A 16,733-nucleotide genomic window follows, 5' to 3' on the forward strand; every position below is an offset into this window, starting at 1 on the left:
GGCACAGAAGCAGGGAGGTGGGGGTCAAGAGTGTGGCCCCGGGACGCACCTGTGTGCACAGGGGCACGGGCGCACGCCATCCCCAGCATTCCAGATGACTTACAAACGATCGCTGTGCCTGCATCCACCATTCTGTTTCCTGCTGAATGTGGAAAAAAGGCCACCGGCCTCTAGCTTTGGAACTGAAAGGGCAAGCGGCACGGCTGATCCGGTGCCACGCACAGTCATGTTTTATGAGCCACGTTACTGCTGAGGGCGGTGCCAGCTGCTGGCCAGGGCCTGCCTCAGTGGACCCCGTAGTACTGGGCAGATGCGGGAAGGTGCCGGATGTAGTCAGGGCGGCACCTGCAGCTGGCATCATCCCAGGTGTGCAGAGGGAGGCTTCTGCGAGTGGGGGAGGAGGGTCGGTGGTGTGCACAGGGGCCTCTCAGGGGTTGAGGAAGGGGTTTGGCTTCCTAGAAGCAGGTGCCCGAATGACCCCTCCCCTGCCCCCCAACCACGGCTCCCGGGCTGGGGGAGGCAACCTCTGTCCACTGCCCCTCAAGAGGACACCCCGCCACCTGTGTCCAGAGCCTGCCCTCCTTTGTCCTGGACGACGGCACCGGTGTCCCCACTGGCCTCAGGCCTCTGTCTCGTCCTGCAGCCCACCTCCAATCCCCTGCCACAGGTCCTTTCTGGGGTCTGCAGAAGGAAGTCCAGGCCCCTTGGGGTCAGCCTCCCAGGTCTCACCTCTCTGACCACCTGTGCCCTCTCCCTGCTGCAGGGGCCACTGCAAACCCTCCCTTTCCAGGCCTCCCTCTCCAAGGTCCAGCTCTGGCCACCTCTTAGGAAGTCTCCCCAGATGCCTCCCTCTGCACTCACGGGGACCTGGGTCTAGGCCGCCAGAGGCCAATAGAGCGCTGGGTCCAGTGGGCTGGGGCCCTCAAGGAGGGGTCTTAGAAGGGCCAAAGGGCCCGGCCGCCCTCGTCTGCTCACCTAGGTGTCCACCCCAGGGGGCACTGCTGGCTGTGGTCCTGAGACGCGGGGGACTTGGGCGTGCCGGCCAAGCACGCGGTGAGGCCACGACTAAAACAAAGCCGCAATAAAAGCAAGAAGCCGGAAGAACGGAAAGCACGTGACGCAGCAGCAACGCATAACAAACGGTAAGACGACAAGGGGGGAAAAGAAAAGCCAAGTGGAAAGAAGAAGGGCAAGAAAAGAAAAGCACTAGAAGAGAAGAAAAAGGCAACAACGATACAGAAGAGGAGAAGGAAAGAGAAGCACACGGAAGAACACTGAGCAGAGAAAGGAAAGCGAGAATCCGCCAAAAGCAACGAACGATCAAGAAACACACAGAGCCGGTAATGCACGAACCACAGCTCCAGGCCAGCAATCGAAGCGACAGATCCACGAACATCACATCATCGCCACTCCGCTCACCCCCCCTCGACCATCCCTGCCCTACCTCCCAGCCTGCGTCCAACTATCCACCCTGTCATAGCCCTCCCCTCCCATCTCCCCCCTCCCTCCTCCCTCCTTCCCCTCCTCCACTCCACCCCCCCCTCCTCCCCCTCCCCCCTCCCCTCCTTCCCATCCTTCTCCTTCCCCCCACCGGCCTCCCTCCCTCACCTCCCGTCCTCCCCTCCTCCCCCTCCCCTCCCCTCCCCTCCTCTCCTCCCCTCCGCTCCCGCCCGCGCGGCGTCGCAGGGGTTAACGGGGGCGGGCCCAGCCGGCGGGCGGAGCCAGGTGGCCGCAGCGTCCCCGCGCGCGGCCCGGGCCGGCAGGAGCGCGGAGCCGCCGCCGCCGCCGCCGCCGCCGCCGCCGCCGCCGCCGCTGGGCCATGCGGCTCCCGGGCCGGGGGCCTGGGCTCGGGCCCGCGCCGCCCCCCGCGCGCCTCCTGCGCTGAGCCCGCGCCCCGCGGCGCCGCCGGCACGATGGTGCAGAAGTCGCGCAACGGCGGCGTGTACCCCGGCCCGAGCGGGGAGAAGAAGCTCAAGGTGGGCTTCGTGGGCTTGGACCCCGGCGCGCCCGACTCCACCCGCGACGGCGCGCTGCTCATCGCCGGCTCCGAGGCCCCGAAGCGCGGCAGCATCCTGAGCAAGCCGCGGGCGGGCGGCGCGGGCGCGGGGAAGCCCCCGAAGCGCAACGCCTTCTACCGCAAGCTGCAGAATTTCCTGTACAACGTGCTGGAGCGGCCGCGCGGCTGGGCGTTCATCTACCACGCCTACGTGTGAGAGCGCGGCCGGGCCCGGGCGGGGTGGAGGGGTGCGGGGGTGGAGGGGTGCGGGGGTGCGGGGGTGGAGGGGTGCGGGGGTGGGGGGTGCGGGGGTGCGGGGGTGCGGGGGCGCCCCGGCCTGAGCCCCGCCGCCGCGCTCCCCGCTCCGGCCCCGAGCCCGGGGATGGCGCGCCCCGAGGGCGAGGGCGAGGGCGAGGCGAGGGCGTCGGGTCGCCGGGGTGGGGGGTGGGGGCGCCGCCTCCCCGCCGCGGCCTGCTCTGCTCGGGTGGCGTCGGCCCCTCCCCCGCGGGACCGGGAACCGCGCGGCGCCCCGGCCTCCCCCCTCGGCCCAGGCCCCTCCCCACGGCCGCCGCGCGGAACAAAGGGCCGGACCGAGGGCGGGTGGCGCTGCCAGTCCTGCCGCTGGATCTGGGCTCCCCGGGCCCCCCCCCCCTGCGCTGGGCTCCCCCAGGGAAGGGGCCGGGCGGGGCGGGCGGGGGAAGCGCTGGGCCCGGCCTCCGGCAACCCCCAGGCCGCGGGCTCGGCCCTCCCCGGCGAGCTGCCGCCGGCTGAACGGGGGCGGGGGGTGTCCTGATACCACCTGCGTCCCCGGCCCCGGGCTCCCCCTCGGCCCAGCCTGCGCCCCCCCACCCCCGGCCGTCACCCTGACCTCTCTGCTGGGCCGAGCTGCAGGAGCAGGTGTATGCCCGAGGCTCGCCGCTCGCTCCGGGCTCCGGGACCCCTCCTTGGTCGCTGGACACCCCGAGGAGGACGTGTGCTGAGCCCTGAGCCCGCAGCCCACACCCCGCACCCCGCACCCGGGAAGGGGTTGTTGGTCCCCCCGGCCCCGTCCAGGGAACGCCTGGCTCCCTCCCGGGGCAGGTCCAGTGACCTCAGGCCGGCGCGTGTGCGCACGAGTGCTCCCGTGTGCCCCGCTCCTCCAGGGGCTGCTGGTGGGTGGCCTGTGCCGCTGGGAGCACCCCCTCCCCTCCCAGCTCCACTGGGACCGGGACTCGGCCATTTTGTGTGAAAGAGGCATTTTGGGATGGGAGCGAGGAGCGGATTCCGGGAAACCGTCTCCGACCATGTGCCCCCTGGGATGAGGGGTGTGGGCCCATGAGTGTGTCCATATACCGGAGCGTGTGCTCTGGACGGACCTCCATGGGGGGAAGGGGGAGACCCCAGGAGGAAATGCCAGGGGACAGGAGGGTGTCCCTGGGGAGACCACGGCCCTGGCAGGTGCCTTGGGCACTGTCCCCAGCCCCAGCGCTGAGGCACCCGGGGAGTCCTGGGGGGGCAGGGGCTTTCTCGGCACCGTGAGTGTCACCCCCCACCCCAGGGAGGCGACTCTGGCCCTCCCGTGTAGGCGTGCTCGGCCGTGCTGTTCATCCTTGGAAGGTGTCTCCTAACCGGGGTCCTCCCGTCAGCACGTCCCTCCCCACCTGGTGGGACCAGCTCCGTGTCCAGGTCCTGCCCCAACCGCCGCGCGTGCTCAGAGCCCACCCCACCGCCCAGCAGCCAGGTGCCCCGCTCTGGCCTGTGGCTGCCAGGGTGAGGGGGGGTTGCTGTGCTTTGGCCCACACGGCCCTGGCTGGCAGGACACGCTGGGGGGGGGGTCTCCAGGCCTCGGGGGCTTCTCCCTGCCTGGGCCCCAGGTGCCCGGCCGCCTGCCTCCTGCCTCCTCAAAGCTGCAGCGCCCACAAAGGGACGCAGAGCAGGAGGGGAGGCCGGGTCAGGTTGCTGCTTGTGTGTGTGTGTGTGTGCATGAGCCAGGACACGCCTGTGGCCACGGCCCCCACGGCCCCCATGGCCCAGGCAGTCTGCCCTTGGGCCTGCGCAGCCCTTCATGGCCTCCCCACCGAGGGCACGGGCTGCCTGAGCCCCCATGCCCCCAGCTCCCTGGCTCGGGGAGGGCAGCCCCGCTGGCAGGGGGCTTTTTCTGGGGAGTGGGGGAGGCGGGGGGAGCAGCAGCTGTCGGGTGAGGCAGCCGAGTGTCGTCACAGCATCTGCGGCCTCGGCGTCGGTCAGGAGGGTGGGCACCACGGCTCCTTGCCCCCAGGGCCCGTGCAGAGAGGCTGCGGGGGGCGGTTGACTCCCAGGAGGCCCCGTGGGCTGGCCCCAGAGGGTGACACATGTCCCGCCTACTTGTCACCCTTCCCAGGCCCCCAGGCCTGCAGCCCTGCACTGACACCCCCCCACGCAGCCCCACCCACATCAGACATCTCTCCTGCTGGGTGCTGGTCGCCTGCCTGAGGCCCGAGGTGCTGCGGGTGTGGCAGCCCCAGGGTCCCCTTGCCCAGCGTGGACTGGCCCGTGTGCGCGTCCTTTGGTTTGTCGATTCATTAATTAAAGGAAGTTCAAGCCCATCTTCCCGGCCTGGCGCTGGGGCCTGCGGAGGCCGGAGGAGGGGGTGGCCAGGCCTCGTTAACCGGCGCTCCTGGCTGGAAAGAGTCCCCGGGGCCGGGGCAGTGCTGGGCCCTCCTGGGCCACCTTTGCCACCAGAGCCTGGCTTCTGGAAGGTGGCCGTGTGCCAGCCCGTCTGTGGTCCTGGTGGACCCCGGAGACAGTGGCTGTCGGGGCGGGAGGGAGGTGGCTGCCCTCTGGCCCCTGGGCTTGGGGCCGGGGGCCACTTCCCCGTCTACCCTGTGGAGGGGGCTCTCTCTGAAGACAGGCCCCTGGGAGCGGGGCCATGGCCACCAGCCCTCCTGGCGGGAGCTTTGCCAGACGTGCTTCCGGAGCCAGGAGCTGCCCTGAGTCAGGAGGGAGCCCGCGGCCGCCCGAGCTGTCGGCCTGCCCGGCCAGAGCCAGCCTGGGTCCGGCCCTCCCAGCTCGGAGGCCGCTGGGACGTCCCTTCCTCTGCCTGTGGCCGGACGCAGAGGGACGCAGAGGGACGGAGAGCAGGAGAGCAGGAGAGCAGGGCCTGGGAGGACAGACTCCCGCACAGACTGGGCCGTGGGGGGCGGGGGCGACGCAGCTGCGGGCACCCCGCAGATGCTCCTCCGCCGCCGGCCCCTCCTGCCCCGGGCTTGCCGGGCGTGCGCCTGAGAGCCAGGGCGCCTCTGTGTGCGGGGACCTCCTGGGTGCGGGGCCTGGAGTTTCTCCAGGGGGATGCGAGCTGCAGAAAAGCCTGGACTGCGGGTCAGGGGCGTGCGTCTGGGCACATGGGGCCTGCAGGGCAGCTCACCTGCTCCAGGCCGGTCCACAGGGGATCCCTTGGGGGCCTGGGTGCGGTGTGACCCCCGCGCTCACTGGGAGCCCGGCAGGTAGTCCTTCGAGGGGGAACTTTCCACGTGGTTTCTCTGTGGCTGAAGATGGGAGTGGAAGGGGGAGCTGCACGCGTGAGGTGCCCACTGTGTGCAGGCCTCAGGTGTACCTCCAGGAGCCTCAGAGAGGCCTGTTCTCACGGTGGGGAAACTGAGGCCAAGCAAGGCTGATGCGCTCCAGAGTTGTCCCACTTAAGCTGAACGGCGTCTCTGCCTTGGAGATGAGGGTTTTCGGGTGCAGATCGCTGACCTTCCCCACATCTGGAAGCCACTTGGAGTGGCCAGGGTGGAACTGTTTAGGCCGGGTGGCATGTGCCGGTGACAGCGTGGGCCCGGGCGTGTGAGGCTGGGCCAGCAGCCCCCTCTGTCCGCAGGCGGCATCTGCTTTGGGGTCCGTGCTGGGGGCCGCTGGGCCCAGCGTGGTCTCCTGCCACACGGCAGCAGGCGGGGTGCGGGGCCGCCGTGAGCCCCTGGGTGGGAGGGGGGCCTCGGGCCTGAGTGCCGGCCGGTTCTGTTCCTGCGTCCGACAGCGTTTGAGGGTCGGCGTGGCCCCGGAGGCGGCTAGGGCCCCTCTTTGCTGATGAGCATTCTGTTTCCCGAAGGAGCCTGGGTCTGAGTGGCCGTGTCCTCCCCTGCTTTCAAGTCACAGACCTCTCTGCATCCTTGGGGAGGGAGCGTCCCTGAAGAGTTGGAGAATCTTATGGAAATTTCCCCAAAGGTGGAACCGGTTGTGGTTTCCAGGGCGACCGGGGCTGACCAGCCTGGGGACCTCCCCAGGCGGCTCAGAGTGAGATCACGCCCCCCCCTACTCACCGTGTCCCCCGTTTCCCCGGGGGGTCAGGTCCCACACGTCCCGTGTCGCAGGGCCATAGGGAAGGGGGGCTGCTCGGTGCTCGTCAGCCTCACGGATCGGAGCGGAGAACCTCGGTTTCCCTGGAGGTCTGCACGGGTCGGGACACTCTGAAGGAGGCACGGCCGGGCTGACGGGTGGCCACCCGCGGGCCCCGCATGCCCACCCGCAGCTCTGGTGCTGACAAACCTGCGCCCCAGCGTGTCCTGGAGGAAGCTCAGCTCCAGGAGGCCAGGCCGAGTCGGGTGGGGGACGCAGTGCTTTAGGGTTGTTTTACTTGGTAGGTCAACGCACAGGCCGTGTGAGCGTCTGGGTGCAGGCCCGTGGAGGTGGATCCCTGCTAGTGAGAGCCACGGGCTGGCCTCTAGGACTTGGGTTTCGGACCGTCCTGGGGAAGGAGTAGGGTGGGAGGAGTGAGCTCTTCGGGGCATTTCATGGACGATGCTGGCAGCAGGGTCTCGGGGGGGGGGGGCCGGGGAGGCCCCTCGAGGCTGCAGCCTCTAGAGGACTCGGGGCCATGCAGTGCGTGCTCTGTGCCCCCTGAGCATCCGCTAGAGGTTGGACAGTGCAGGTGGGGCCGGGCCAGGCCTGGGGTTCAGGCCGTGTCCTGTTAAAAGGCTTGGGGTGGTGGGTGGGCCCTGGGCTGCAGGCTGCTGCCCTCGCACACACAAGCCTACGAGGGACACGGGTCTGTGCCCGGTTTCTGGTCATTGGAGACGGTGCCGGGATGCCCTGCACGTGGCTCACCTTAAACACCCTCGAGGACAGATGTAGGACCGTTCCCGGATGGACATTGCTGGGTCCCTGTGTCGGGAACAGATAGCCCACATCCCCCCGGTCATGCCGGCCAGTCCCCGCTCCGCGTCACACGTGTACTTCGTGGCTTGCAGTCCATGCGGCGGCCTCATCTGGCGGGGGTGGTTCCGCGGGCACGTCCAGGTGAAGACGCTGAGTGGTGGGGACGGCCGGCTCCGGGCTAGCCGGACGGGGGTCCTGCCCGCTACGTTTCCTCGTCTGTGGTGGGTAATGATTCTATTTTCTGCGAGTCGTCGACCCGACGCCACGTGTGTGTGACGCTCACGAGGCTTGCGGCCTCCGTTGTCAGGTCGGCGTGGTTGTGGTTTAGCAGAATGAAAAGCCTCGTCGCGCACAGAGGCCGGACGCCGGGTGGACGGGGGTGGGCCTGTCCTGGGTGGCGCCCCCGGCCCCGGCCCTCCGCCCAGCCGTGGCCACTCCGCGGTCTCCCCAGTGGCCTGGCCTGCCTGAGGCGGTGGTGGCTGCTGCTAATGAGGCCACATTCAGACGCGAGGCGCCCGCTGACACTTCAGACGCTCGCTGGCGCACTGGTCCGGGCCCCTGGCCGTGTTCCTGGAGGAATCTGCTTGCTCTGCAGCTGCCCGGCGTCGGGGCGCGTCTCGCTCACGGCCCGGTGGCGCACATTCCCGGCGCACCGAGCCTCCCGACGCCGAGGCAGGACCGTTGCTGGCCTGAGAAACACCATCGCGGCGGCTTGTGCCGATGGGCGCCCTGGGCAGCCCCCGTCCCCGACTGGCCCTGCAGCCTCGGGCCGAGCCACCCCCGCCGCGCTGTCCCCGGAGCGTCCCACGGCCGCGTGCCTCATTTGTGGAGAGGAGGAGTGTGTCTTCCCGTTGTGGCACGTCCCCAGCAAAGCTGGAGCAGCCTGGTTGAGTCCCAGGGAGGAGGAAGAGTCGTGCACCCCCAAGGTCGCCCTGGAACAACGGGGTCCTCCAAGCTGGGGGGGGGTGTTTGAAGAACTGGGTTGTTCTGGGAATGACCCCAGTTTGGCCCTGGCCTCGCGCGATCCCACCGGCCCGTGCTCAGCAGCCACCCCCCACGTGACTGCTGGCCTTGCTTTGCTCCAGGGGAGGTGGCTGCGTGGGACGGGGTCAGCGGCAGAGAGACTTTCACTGTTTCTTATGTGAATTTAAAGAGCTGTGGCTGGTGGCGGGGGGGGGGTGCTTGGGGGGCTCAGTAGGTCAAGCGTCTGGCTCTGGGTCTCAGCTCAGGTCTTGATCTCGGTCGTGGGTTCAAGCCCCATGTTGGGCTCCATGCTGGGTGTGCAGAGCACTTAAAATAGATTATAAAAAAAAAAAAAAGAGCCGTGGCCGGAGTCGGAGGGGAGGTGGTCCAGGGATGCTCAGCAGGTGGACGGGTCTGGAGCATCTACTGTTGGAAGGACGGGGTTGGAGACCCTGAGGATCGCGCTGCCCCCGGGTCGGGAGCGCTCCGCTGAGCTGGGACCTGCATTCCAGAGGCCCTGCCAGGCCCGAGCCCCAGGGGCAGCTGTAAGGTCCGCGTTTCTGGAGGAAAGAGCTGCTTGTGAAGTGATTCGCTCTCGGTGGGTTTGCGCGGCTTCCTCTGCAGGGACTTGCTGCGGCGCCGGGACGGGTCTGGTTGGGAGCCCACAGGGACTAGGCTGGGGCTCTCTGGGGAGGGGCGGGCCGGCGGGGTCTCCTGACGGACACGGGGCAGGTCTGAGTGCTCGTCCCTCCGTCCCTCCGGCGCACTGCCCGCCCTGCTGAGCCCCCAGCCTCTTTCCTGGTGGAGGGCGGGGGACGTGGCTGGGGGGAGGGACGCAGGGCCCCTGGGGGGCTGCCGCTAATGCTTCCTGCTTCCCCCCGGGCTCTGCTTCATGTGGGTCTGGGTCTCGGGGGCGGTCTGCTCTGGGAAAGGGGGTCTTCTAACCCTTCCTTGAGTGTCTGGGACGATGAGCAGGGTTGGGGACAGGATTGTTCTCAGGTGCTTTGCACAGTGTCAGCCGGCCACCCGGTGCTGAGGTCAGGGCCCCCAGGGGGCAGCCAGGATTCAGGCCCGGCAGGTACAGGGGCCGTGACCTTCTCCAGCAGCCCCCACATACGGCGCAGAGACTCCTGCTCCATGGGGCGGGGGGTGACCCGGCCACGGAGGGGTCTGGCTCCTCCCCAGCCCCAGCGGCCCAGAGCCTTGGTCCTGCTGCTTAGCATCTGGGGTTGGCTGCAGGGAGGGATGCCGGGAGGGCCGGCCACGGCTGCGCCTCTTGGGGGGCTGGGGGCTGGAGTGTTCAGGCCAGCCCGAGTCCGACCTTGTCTGCAGGATGTGCTCCAGAGCTGCGTGTCATCAGGCTCTACTGGTTACCCAGCTTGAATAAAATTAAGTCTCTAATTCTTTTGGATTACTTGGAATAATTTTGCAAATGTACAGAAAGTCCTGATGGGAGTCGTTGGGCTCGGCGTCCCTGGATGTCCCTCAGTCACCTGTGATGGTGGCAGGCTGGCCGCCCGCGGTGAACCGGGCCGCGGAGCGTCCCCTGGCTGCGTGCAGAATGTGCTCGTGTCCCTCCCGCGGGTCCTGTCGGGCTTTTGTTTTCCCTCCATGGAACTCCCGGGCCCAGAACTCCTGAGTTGGCTTTCCCGTCAGGCTCGGCCAAGACAGAGGAAGGCCAGTTCCTCCTGGGACCCCAGGCCTGCGGGGAGGTGGTGAAAGGCTCCGGGCTCGGCAGAAGCAGGGGTGGAAGCCGGAGGACCCAGCCTGCGGGGCCTGTGGGGCTGCAGGTGTGTGAGCCTCCAGCGGGAGGGCCAGGCCTGACCCAGCCAGAGGGCCCGGAGGGCCGAGCAGGGTTGGGGTGGGCAGGGCAGGGGAGGGCAGGGCGGGGGCGGGGCGGGCGGGCCAGGCGCTGGCCGTGGTCCTGAGCAGCAGGCCCAGCGGTGGCCGCAGTCTCAGGCGGTCCCAGGTGGTCCCAGGCGGTCCCGCTGCACAGGGCGCTCCCGGGAGCCTGCGGCCAGAGCCAGGTCCCCTCTGCCCCCTGGGGTCTCGTCAGCTGGGAGCCGAGCTCACGGGGCCTGGGCCCGAATCGGGCTTCGACCCGGAGGTGCTACCGGAGCGGGGGACGCCAAAAGCCCCCAAAGGAGCACGGGGTGTGGCTCGTTATCTTCCCTGGTGACAAAATCAGGTGCACAGGGCGGGGGGGGGGCACCCGGGGAGAAGCCGACAGCAGCGGGACGAGCGCCGTCTCCCATCTAGGGGTCCCCCAGACGAGCCGGGCACCACTTCCCTCATCGGGTCCATGTTGGCGGCGCGGTGGGACCCCGGGAAGCTGCGTGTGCCTCCATCGCTCCCAAGAGCTCCCGGCGCCCAGGGGACAGGGTGGCCTGACCCCACTCCCCTCACCTGTGCCTTTGGGGCCTCTGGCTTGGGAGGGGGCCGTGGCTGTGGGCTCTGGCGTCATCGGCCCCGTGTGGGTTCACATGCGGCCTGTCCCCCAGAGAGGCCCAGGCCCCTCCTGCCCCAGGCCCCCCCCACCTCCGCGCCCTCTGGGTCCCTCGAGGACACCGCCTCCTGCCCGTGGCCCCTCTCCTGTCCCCTCCAGCGGGGTTTGCAGACGGCGCGTGTGCACACCGAGCCGTGTCTGAGCGGGGCTGCGGGCGGCTCTCGGCTGGATCCCACCTCAGGAAGGCTGTCAGGATGCCTGTGCCACCCCTGGCGGTGGCTTCTGGCTGTGGGGGGGCCGGCTGAGCAGAGCAGGGGAGGAGGTGAATAGGCCTCGGCTCGGAGGGTCCTGGCCTGTCAGAAACCCGGGGACAGAGAGGAGGCCGCCCTGAGATGGATGTGCAAGCAGAAACGCGCTTCAGGCAGGAAGACGAGTGTGTGCAAAGGCCCTGGGGCAGGGAAGCTGGCCTGGGGAGGCCGAGAAGTAGACGGGAGGGGAGCGAGGCGCAGCGCCTGTGGTGTCAGTGGAGGGGCTTGGGGTCCTGTGAACTTGGGGCTCCCAACGGGTGGACGGCGAGGGAGTGATGCTCAGCGAGGAGAGACTCCTGCCCTGTGTGGGACCAGGCCTCGGAGGGACACGGGCCGGTGAGGGGAGCACCTTCCCGCCCGGGGACAGGAAGGGGCGTCCGCGTGAAGGGCTGTGGCTGTGGAGCGGCCACGCGCGGTCAGCCGTGCGAGGGGCCGGAGTGGGCGGGAACGGGCTGTGGCTTGTCGGGTTCGAGGCGCGTGTTGAGCACTTGCTGCGTGTGCGGCACAGTCCCGCGTGGGCCCCGTCGCCGCCCGCGGCCTCGGGCTGGGCTGGGTGCTCCCGGGAAGCCTCCGCTCTCACCTGGAGGCCGGGCTGGCCCCTCGGGAGGCAGCACCCAGGGTGAGGCTCGGCCCCTGGAGGGGTCTCTGGAGAGGGGCCCCGACCGCAGTGCGATCTCACAGTGACTGTCGCCCCTGCCTTGCGCCCGAGCGGCCTGGGTTCCCGTGTCCCCTGGAGGGTGGACGTGGCAGCGGGTCCTGGAGGCAGAGCAGTTCATTAGACGCCAAATTAGATTCCAAGCGATGGCACCGCCGTGGCCTGATGGGTGAGGCGGGCAGGAGGCTCCGGGGGGGTGGCGGCCTGCGGGGGGTGTGGGGGGTGTGGGGGGGGGTGTGGCCCTCAGCCTGGCCCTGGGATTCGGGGCCCCCACCGCCCGAGGCGCTGACGGCGCCGTGTCTGCAGGGGGAGGGGGCTCGGGCTCGGCCCCGCCTGCAGGTTGGCACATGGCGCAGTCGCCGCGAGGCCTGGGGGCCTTGGGGTCAGAGACCCTCCCCTCCAGGGAGCGCCGGCGGGGCTGCGGGGCCGTGCTCATGGCCTCACATCCCGCTTCACTTCAAGTGTGGAGACGAGATGAATCCCCCAGCCTCGTCCTGCGTCAGTCTTGGGGGGCCCCCAAGGGGCCAGGGTGCGGGCCCGGCGGGGGGCTCCGGCCTGTGCTGTGACCCCCCCCGTGGGCCCGGGAACGAGGTGCCACAGGCGCTGTTGTGCCTTTCCAGAAAGTGACTATTCCCTGAGGTCGGGGTAGGGGGTGGAAGCCGAGTGTCTCCCTGAGGGGGGCCCCCCCCTGCAGTGCAGGGACAAGCAGAACACGGGCGTGCACACGCCTGCACACACACCCACACCTGCACATGCCCAACCTGTACAGATCTGAACGCACATACCTGAATGCACACACACATGCCTGCACGTGCACAGCTGCACACACGTGCACACACCCACACACACCTACACACATACACATGCACACGCACAGCCGCACACACTCGCATGCACACACACCTGCACACACACATGCTTGCACACGCACACCTGCACGCGCACACACCCGCACATGCACCCACTTGCACACAGCTGCGCAGTGCACCCCACGACCGACAGGTGTGCATACGGGCTGAGCACCGTGAGGGCCCCTCTGGCTGATGTGTGCGCCTCCGCCGCCCCCTCGCCTGTCACCCCCGGTCACCCCTGCCATGCACGCTGCACACCACAGCCCCAGCCCTCAGGACCGCAGGGGCTCTGTGCGGAGCTCAGGCTGCGGCCTACGTCCCCTCTGACGTCAGCTGGGGTCGCTCGTGCTGCTGCGTGACGACGGTCCGTGTGCTGTGGGTGCGCAGCGGGCCCGTGACCTGATGTGCCTCGAGATGCGGCCTGTTCCACACGGTGCCCCGTCTCCAGCAGCCCAGCTCCTCACTGTGGGGTGAGCGCCCCCTGAGGTCCCTCCTCACCGCCCCCCGTGTGCCCCCCATCCTGGCCCCGGGACTCTGGGGCTGGGGCCCGGCTGCGTGAGATACGAGTCTCCTTGGCAGCCACTGCCAGGGGATCTGCCGTGAGAACCGTCCTTGGGCTGCAGGAAACCGCCCCGTCCTGGCACCGGGGATGCCTCCCGCCTCCCTCCTCTGCCTGCAGCCTGGCTGGTCCCCAGGCCCTGCGGACAGCGGCGAGGACGAGCCTTGTGGCCAGCAGCGGGGCGGGCAGCCTTGCACCTGGCCGGGGAGGAAGCACCCAGCCATCCTGCGCCCGCAGCGTGGAGGTTTCCGTCGGAATGCTCCCCAGGAGCCGCGTGGTCCCCCCGGGGCCCGGCAGGGTGGGCACCCCAGCTCGTGGCGCGCTGCGAGGCGTTCTCTGCCGAGGGCGACGAGCAGAAGGAAGGTCCCTTCCTGCCTCGGCCGTCAGGGGCGGGCACCGAGGATAACGGGATGGCGGAGACAAAGGCCTGCGGGGCAGAAGGCGGGAGCACCGCCCCTTTCGGGTCCCTGAGCGTCCGCGGGAAGCTCCAGGTCGGCCCGGTGACCCCGCCGTGGGCTGCAGTGACTCCCCCCTGCCCTGTAGGGTGGCACCTGTGTGCTAGCTTGCCCTCCTGCGGGCTTCCCGGGGCTGGACCCCACCCAGGGGCCTGCATCGCCGAGGTCCTGCCCTCACCCCTGCCCTCTCCCTTGCCCTCACCCCTGCCCTGGTCCTGCCCTCGCCCCTACCCTCCGCCCTGCCCTGGTCCTGTCCTCGCTCACCTGGCCGAGTGGGAATGTGGCGTGTCTGCCTTCGGGTCTCTCGTCTCCCGAATTTCGGGCACAGCTCTGGACATCCCAGTCACGGCCCGTGGGGTACGGCTGCACCTCCACAGGCCGTTCTGGAATGTTCCAAGATGCCAGAGCCATCCTCAGGAGGCAGGGCTGTGAGAGTCGGTCACCTTGGGACTGGGCTTTCTCTTTTCCACCCGGCCGGGCTCTGAGTGTGCACTGACCCCCAGGTGGGTGACAGTGGCACCAGGCTCCCCCTGCCCCGTTCTCGGGCTGTCCGACCTGCCCTCCGCCGAGTGCCAGAGCCTGCTGTCTTCCCTGTGTCTGGGCCACTGCACTCGCTCTTCCCTCCTCCCCTCTTGGCCGCACCCACTCCTCTTCCCCTTTGTGGACACCTCCTCCGGGAAGCCTGCCAGATTTCACGTCTCCCGTGGGCTCCCCGTCTCTCTGCACTGAGCCTCGCTGGGTTGGGAGCCCTTCCTGCCGTGGGTGATGCTTTCAGTCCCCCCTGACCACCGCCCCAGGCCTGCAGGGTCCTGACCCAGAACCCTGGATGCTCGGTGTCCTGCTCCTGGCAGGTCCACGCGGCCGGGGTGTGACTTCCCCACAGACCGAGTCGGGAGGAAACACCGGCGGGCCGAGAATGATGGATACAGACACGAGGCACATGAGAGATCTGGACGCCGTTTTCCAGGGCTCAGCTAATTGAATAAATGGTCTAATGAGAGGAAATTAATTGTGGTTTTGAAATGTGACTGTTGCCTCGCTTGCGTCTCGTCTGTGCCAGCGGCCCCGGCCTCGCTCTTCAGCGCCTCTGCTCGGGAGCCGGGTGGGCGCGGGTGCGGGGGGCCCTCCACGGCCACGCTCCCCAGGAGGGTCTAGCCCTGCCAGCCTCCGGGGCGCAGGGTGGGGCCGGCCGAGGCTCAGACTCCGGGGCGCCGGCTGCTGTGCGTGCGGCAGCCTGGCCCAGAAGGGTCCCCGGGCTCCTCCTGTCCCCTGGGGCCGGCGGCGTCTGCTGCAGGGGCGTCCAGGGTGGCGATGACACCGGGAGGGGTGTGGTGGGCGGGCCCCGGTCGACGTCCCCACACCACGTGCTTTGTGGCGCTCAGGAGGGAGCCCCGGACCCGGCCCCCGCCTCGGCGCTCTGTCCCCAGGACCCACCCTCGGGCGGTCCCTCGGGCCGGCCCCCTGGCTGGCGCGTCGCGCGGGGCCTCCCGCCGCCCCTCCCGGGAACCCGCGGCCTTGTGTGCGCCCGCCGTGCCCGCCAGGACCGGGGCTGGGGGCCGAGGCCCGGCGCCGTTCTCGAAGGCCGCTGCGACGGGAATGGGCCTGGTGTGTCTCTGCCTGGAAAGGGGAAGCCGCACGCGGGAGGACGTGGACGTATCGAGGGGCGTCCACGGGCAGCCCCGTCCCGCGGAGGGTCTGGGGACCTTCCCAAAGCCCGAGGCTGCTGAGGCGGGACAGGGGGGCGTCGCTGAGCAGAGCGACGGCCCCCCGGGGCCCCTGCTGACCGCCCTGCCCTGCCCCAGGTTCCTGCTGGTCTTCTCCTGCCTCGTGCTGTCCGTCTTCTCCACCATCAAGGAGTACGAGAAGAGCTCCGAGGGCGCCCTCTACATCTTGGTGAGCCGGCCGGAGGGTGGCGTGGGGGCGCGCTGTCCCCGTCCCCTTGCTGCGGAGCCTCTGACCCCCAGACCTGCTCCTGCATGAGCCTGGCCTCCCCCGCAGAGACCCCCAGAGACCCCTGCCCCTTGCCACCCTGGCCCCTGCTCTCCGGCTCCAGCCTCGTGGACCCGGGCCCGTCCCGCCCCACCACTGCACTAGCGACCTTGCAGCACCCACCGCCCACCTGCTTCTCCCCAGCACCCAGCCCGCCCCGCCGCCCCACCCTGTGCCCCCGCGGCGTCTGACAGCCCCCCCACCTGTCACTAGAGCCGAGGGCCCAGGTGGTCCCCTCCCCGGGAGGTGTGGGGTGTTTCCTGGAGGACGTGGGTGAGGGGCGGGGGCTGAGAAGCTGACAGCAAATGACAGGCAGGGGCGGGCGCCATGGCAACCACAGCGGAATGTCTTTGTTGCTGTTGGTGACGGAGGAGGAGGCTGATCCGTGTCTACATGGAACCTCAGAGGAGCCCTCCCTCCCCTGCCCACCCTGCGCCCTGGCCCGGGGCCACAGGCCACGTAGAGGCCACACCCCCTTGCAGTTACCTGGGACCTTCCCTCAGCTTGGCCTTCTGTGCCCCCCGCCCCCAGCTGACATGGGCAGGACCCCCCCCCCCAGCACTGGCTTGGCCGGCCTGGTCCCTGCCCTGACCGGCCTGGGGGTGGTGGCCGTGGCCTCTCCTGCAGGAAATCGTGACCATCGTGGTGTTCGGCGTGGAGTACTTCGTGCGCATCTGGGCGGCGGGCTGCTGCTGCCGGTACCGCGGCTGGAGGGGTCGGCTCAAGTTTGCGCGCAAGCCCTTCTGTGTGATAGGTGAGGCGGGGCGGGCGCGGGGGTGACCGGCTGCTCTGGAACTACCCCCCCCGGCCCCATGGCCTTCCAGCTCGTGCTGGACGCAGCCTGAGCGGCCGGCGGAGGGGGGAGGTCGTGGGACAGCTGCCGCCCCGGGCCAGGCTGGGCTCCTGGACGGTACTGTCCCCTGCTGTCCCTTCGCATGTGTCACTCGTCCATCGGTCCATCTCCTCGGGCGCCCCCTCCGCCGCGGCCACACGGGGGGTGCCGGGCCAGCCCTGCCTGCAGCCCTGCCGTCTCCCGCAGACATCATGGTGCTCATCGCCTCCATCGCCGTGCTGGCCGCCGGCTCCCAGGGCAACGTCTTCGCCACGTCCGCGCTCCGGAGCCTGCGCTTCCTGCAGATCCTGCGGATGATCCGCATGGACCGGCGCGGTGGCACCTGGAAGCTGCTGGGCTCCGTGGTCTACGCCCACAGCAAGGTGAGCGGCCGGCGCGCCCGTCCCGGAGCCCAGGAGGTGGGGGCACGCGCGACCCCCCCCCGCCCCCCGTCCAGTCCCGCGCGTCTTCCCGGAGCTGCGCGCTGCCGCTCGGCTCCGCCCGGGGCACTGTTCTGCGGCTCGCGCGCCGGGTGCTGGGTGCGCAGGTGGGCGCCTTCTAGACGCGGCC

The 16,733-nt window shown here is 69.6% G+C and overlaps 1 protein-coding gene across 5 annotated transcripts in view; it reads left to right on the top strand.

Annotated features, from left to right (window-relative positions):
- The first annotated feature begins 1,913 nt into the window (after nucleotides 1–1,913).
- The window catches only part of KCNQ2 (potassium voltage-gated channel subfamily Q member 2), a 41,749-nt gene continuing 26,929 nt past the window's right edge, over nucleotides 1,914–16,733 (top strand). For all 5 annotated transcript variants that reach the window (XM_055343073.1, XM_055343109.1, XM_055343083.1 and 2 more), the window contains exons 1-4: nucleotides 1,914–2,209; nucleotides 15,145–15,235; nucleotides 15,959–16,085; nucleotides 16,371–16,546. In XM_055343073.1, coding sequence (XP_055199048.1) covers nucleotides 1,914–2,209; nucleotides 15,145–15,235; nucleotides 15,959–16,085; nucleotides 16,371–16,546 — 690 coding nt within the window. The remainder of the gene's footprint in view (nucleotides 2,210–15,144; nucleotides 15,236–15,958; nucleotides 16,086–16,370; nucleotides 16,547–16,733) is intronic.

The sequence above is a fragment of the Nyctereutes procyonoides genome, unplaced genomic scaffold, assembly GCF_905146905.1.
Source record: "Nyctereutes procyonoides isolate TBG_1078 unplaced genomic scaffold, NYPRO_anot_genome, whole genome shotgun sequence".
NCBI lineage: Eukaryota > Metazoa > Chordata > Mammalia > Carnivora > Canidae > Nyctereutes > Nyctereutes procyonoides.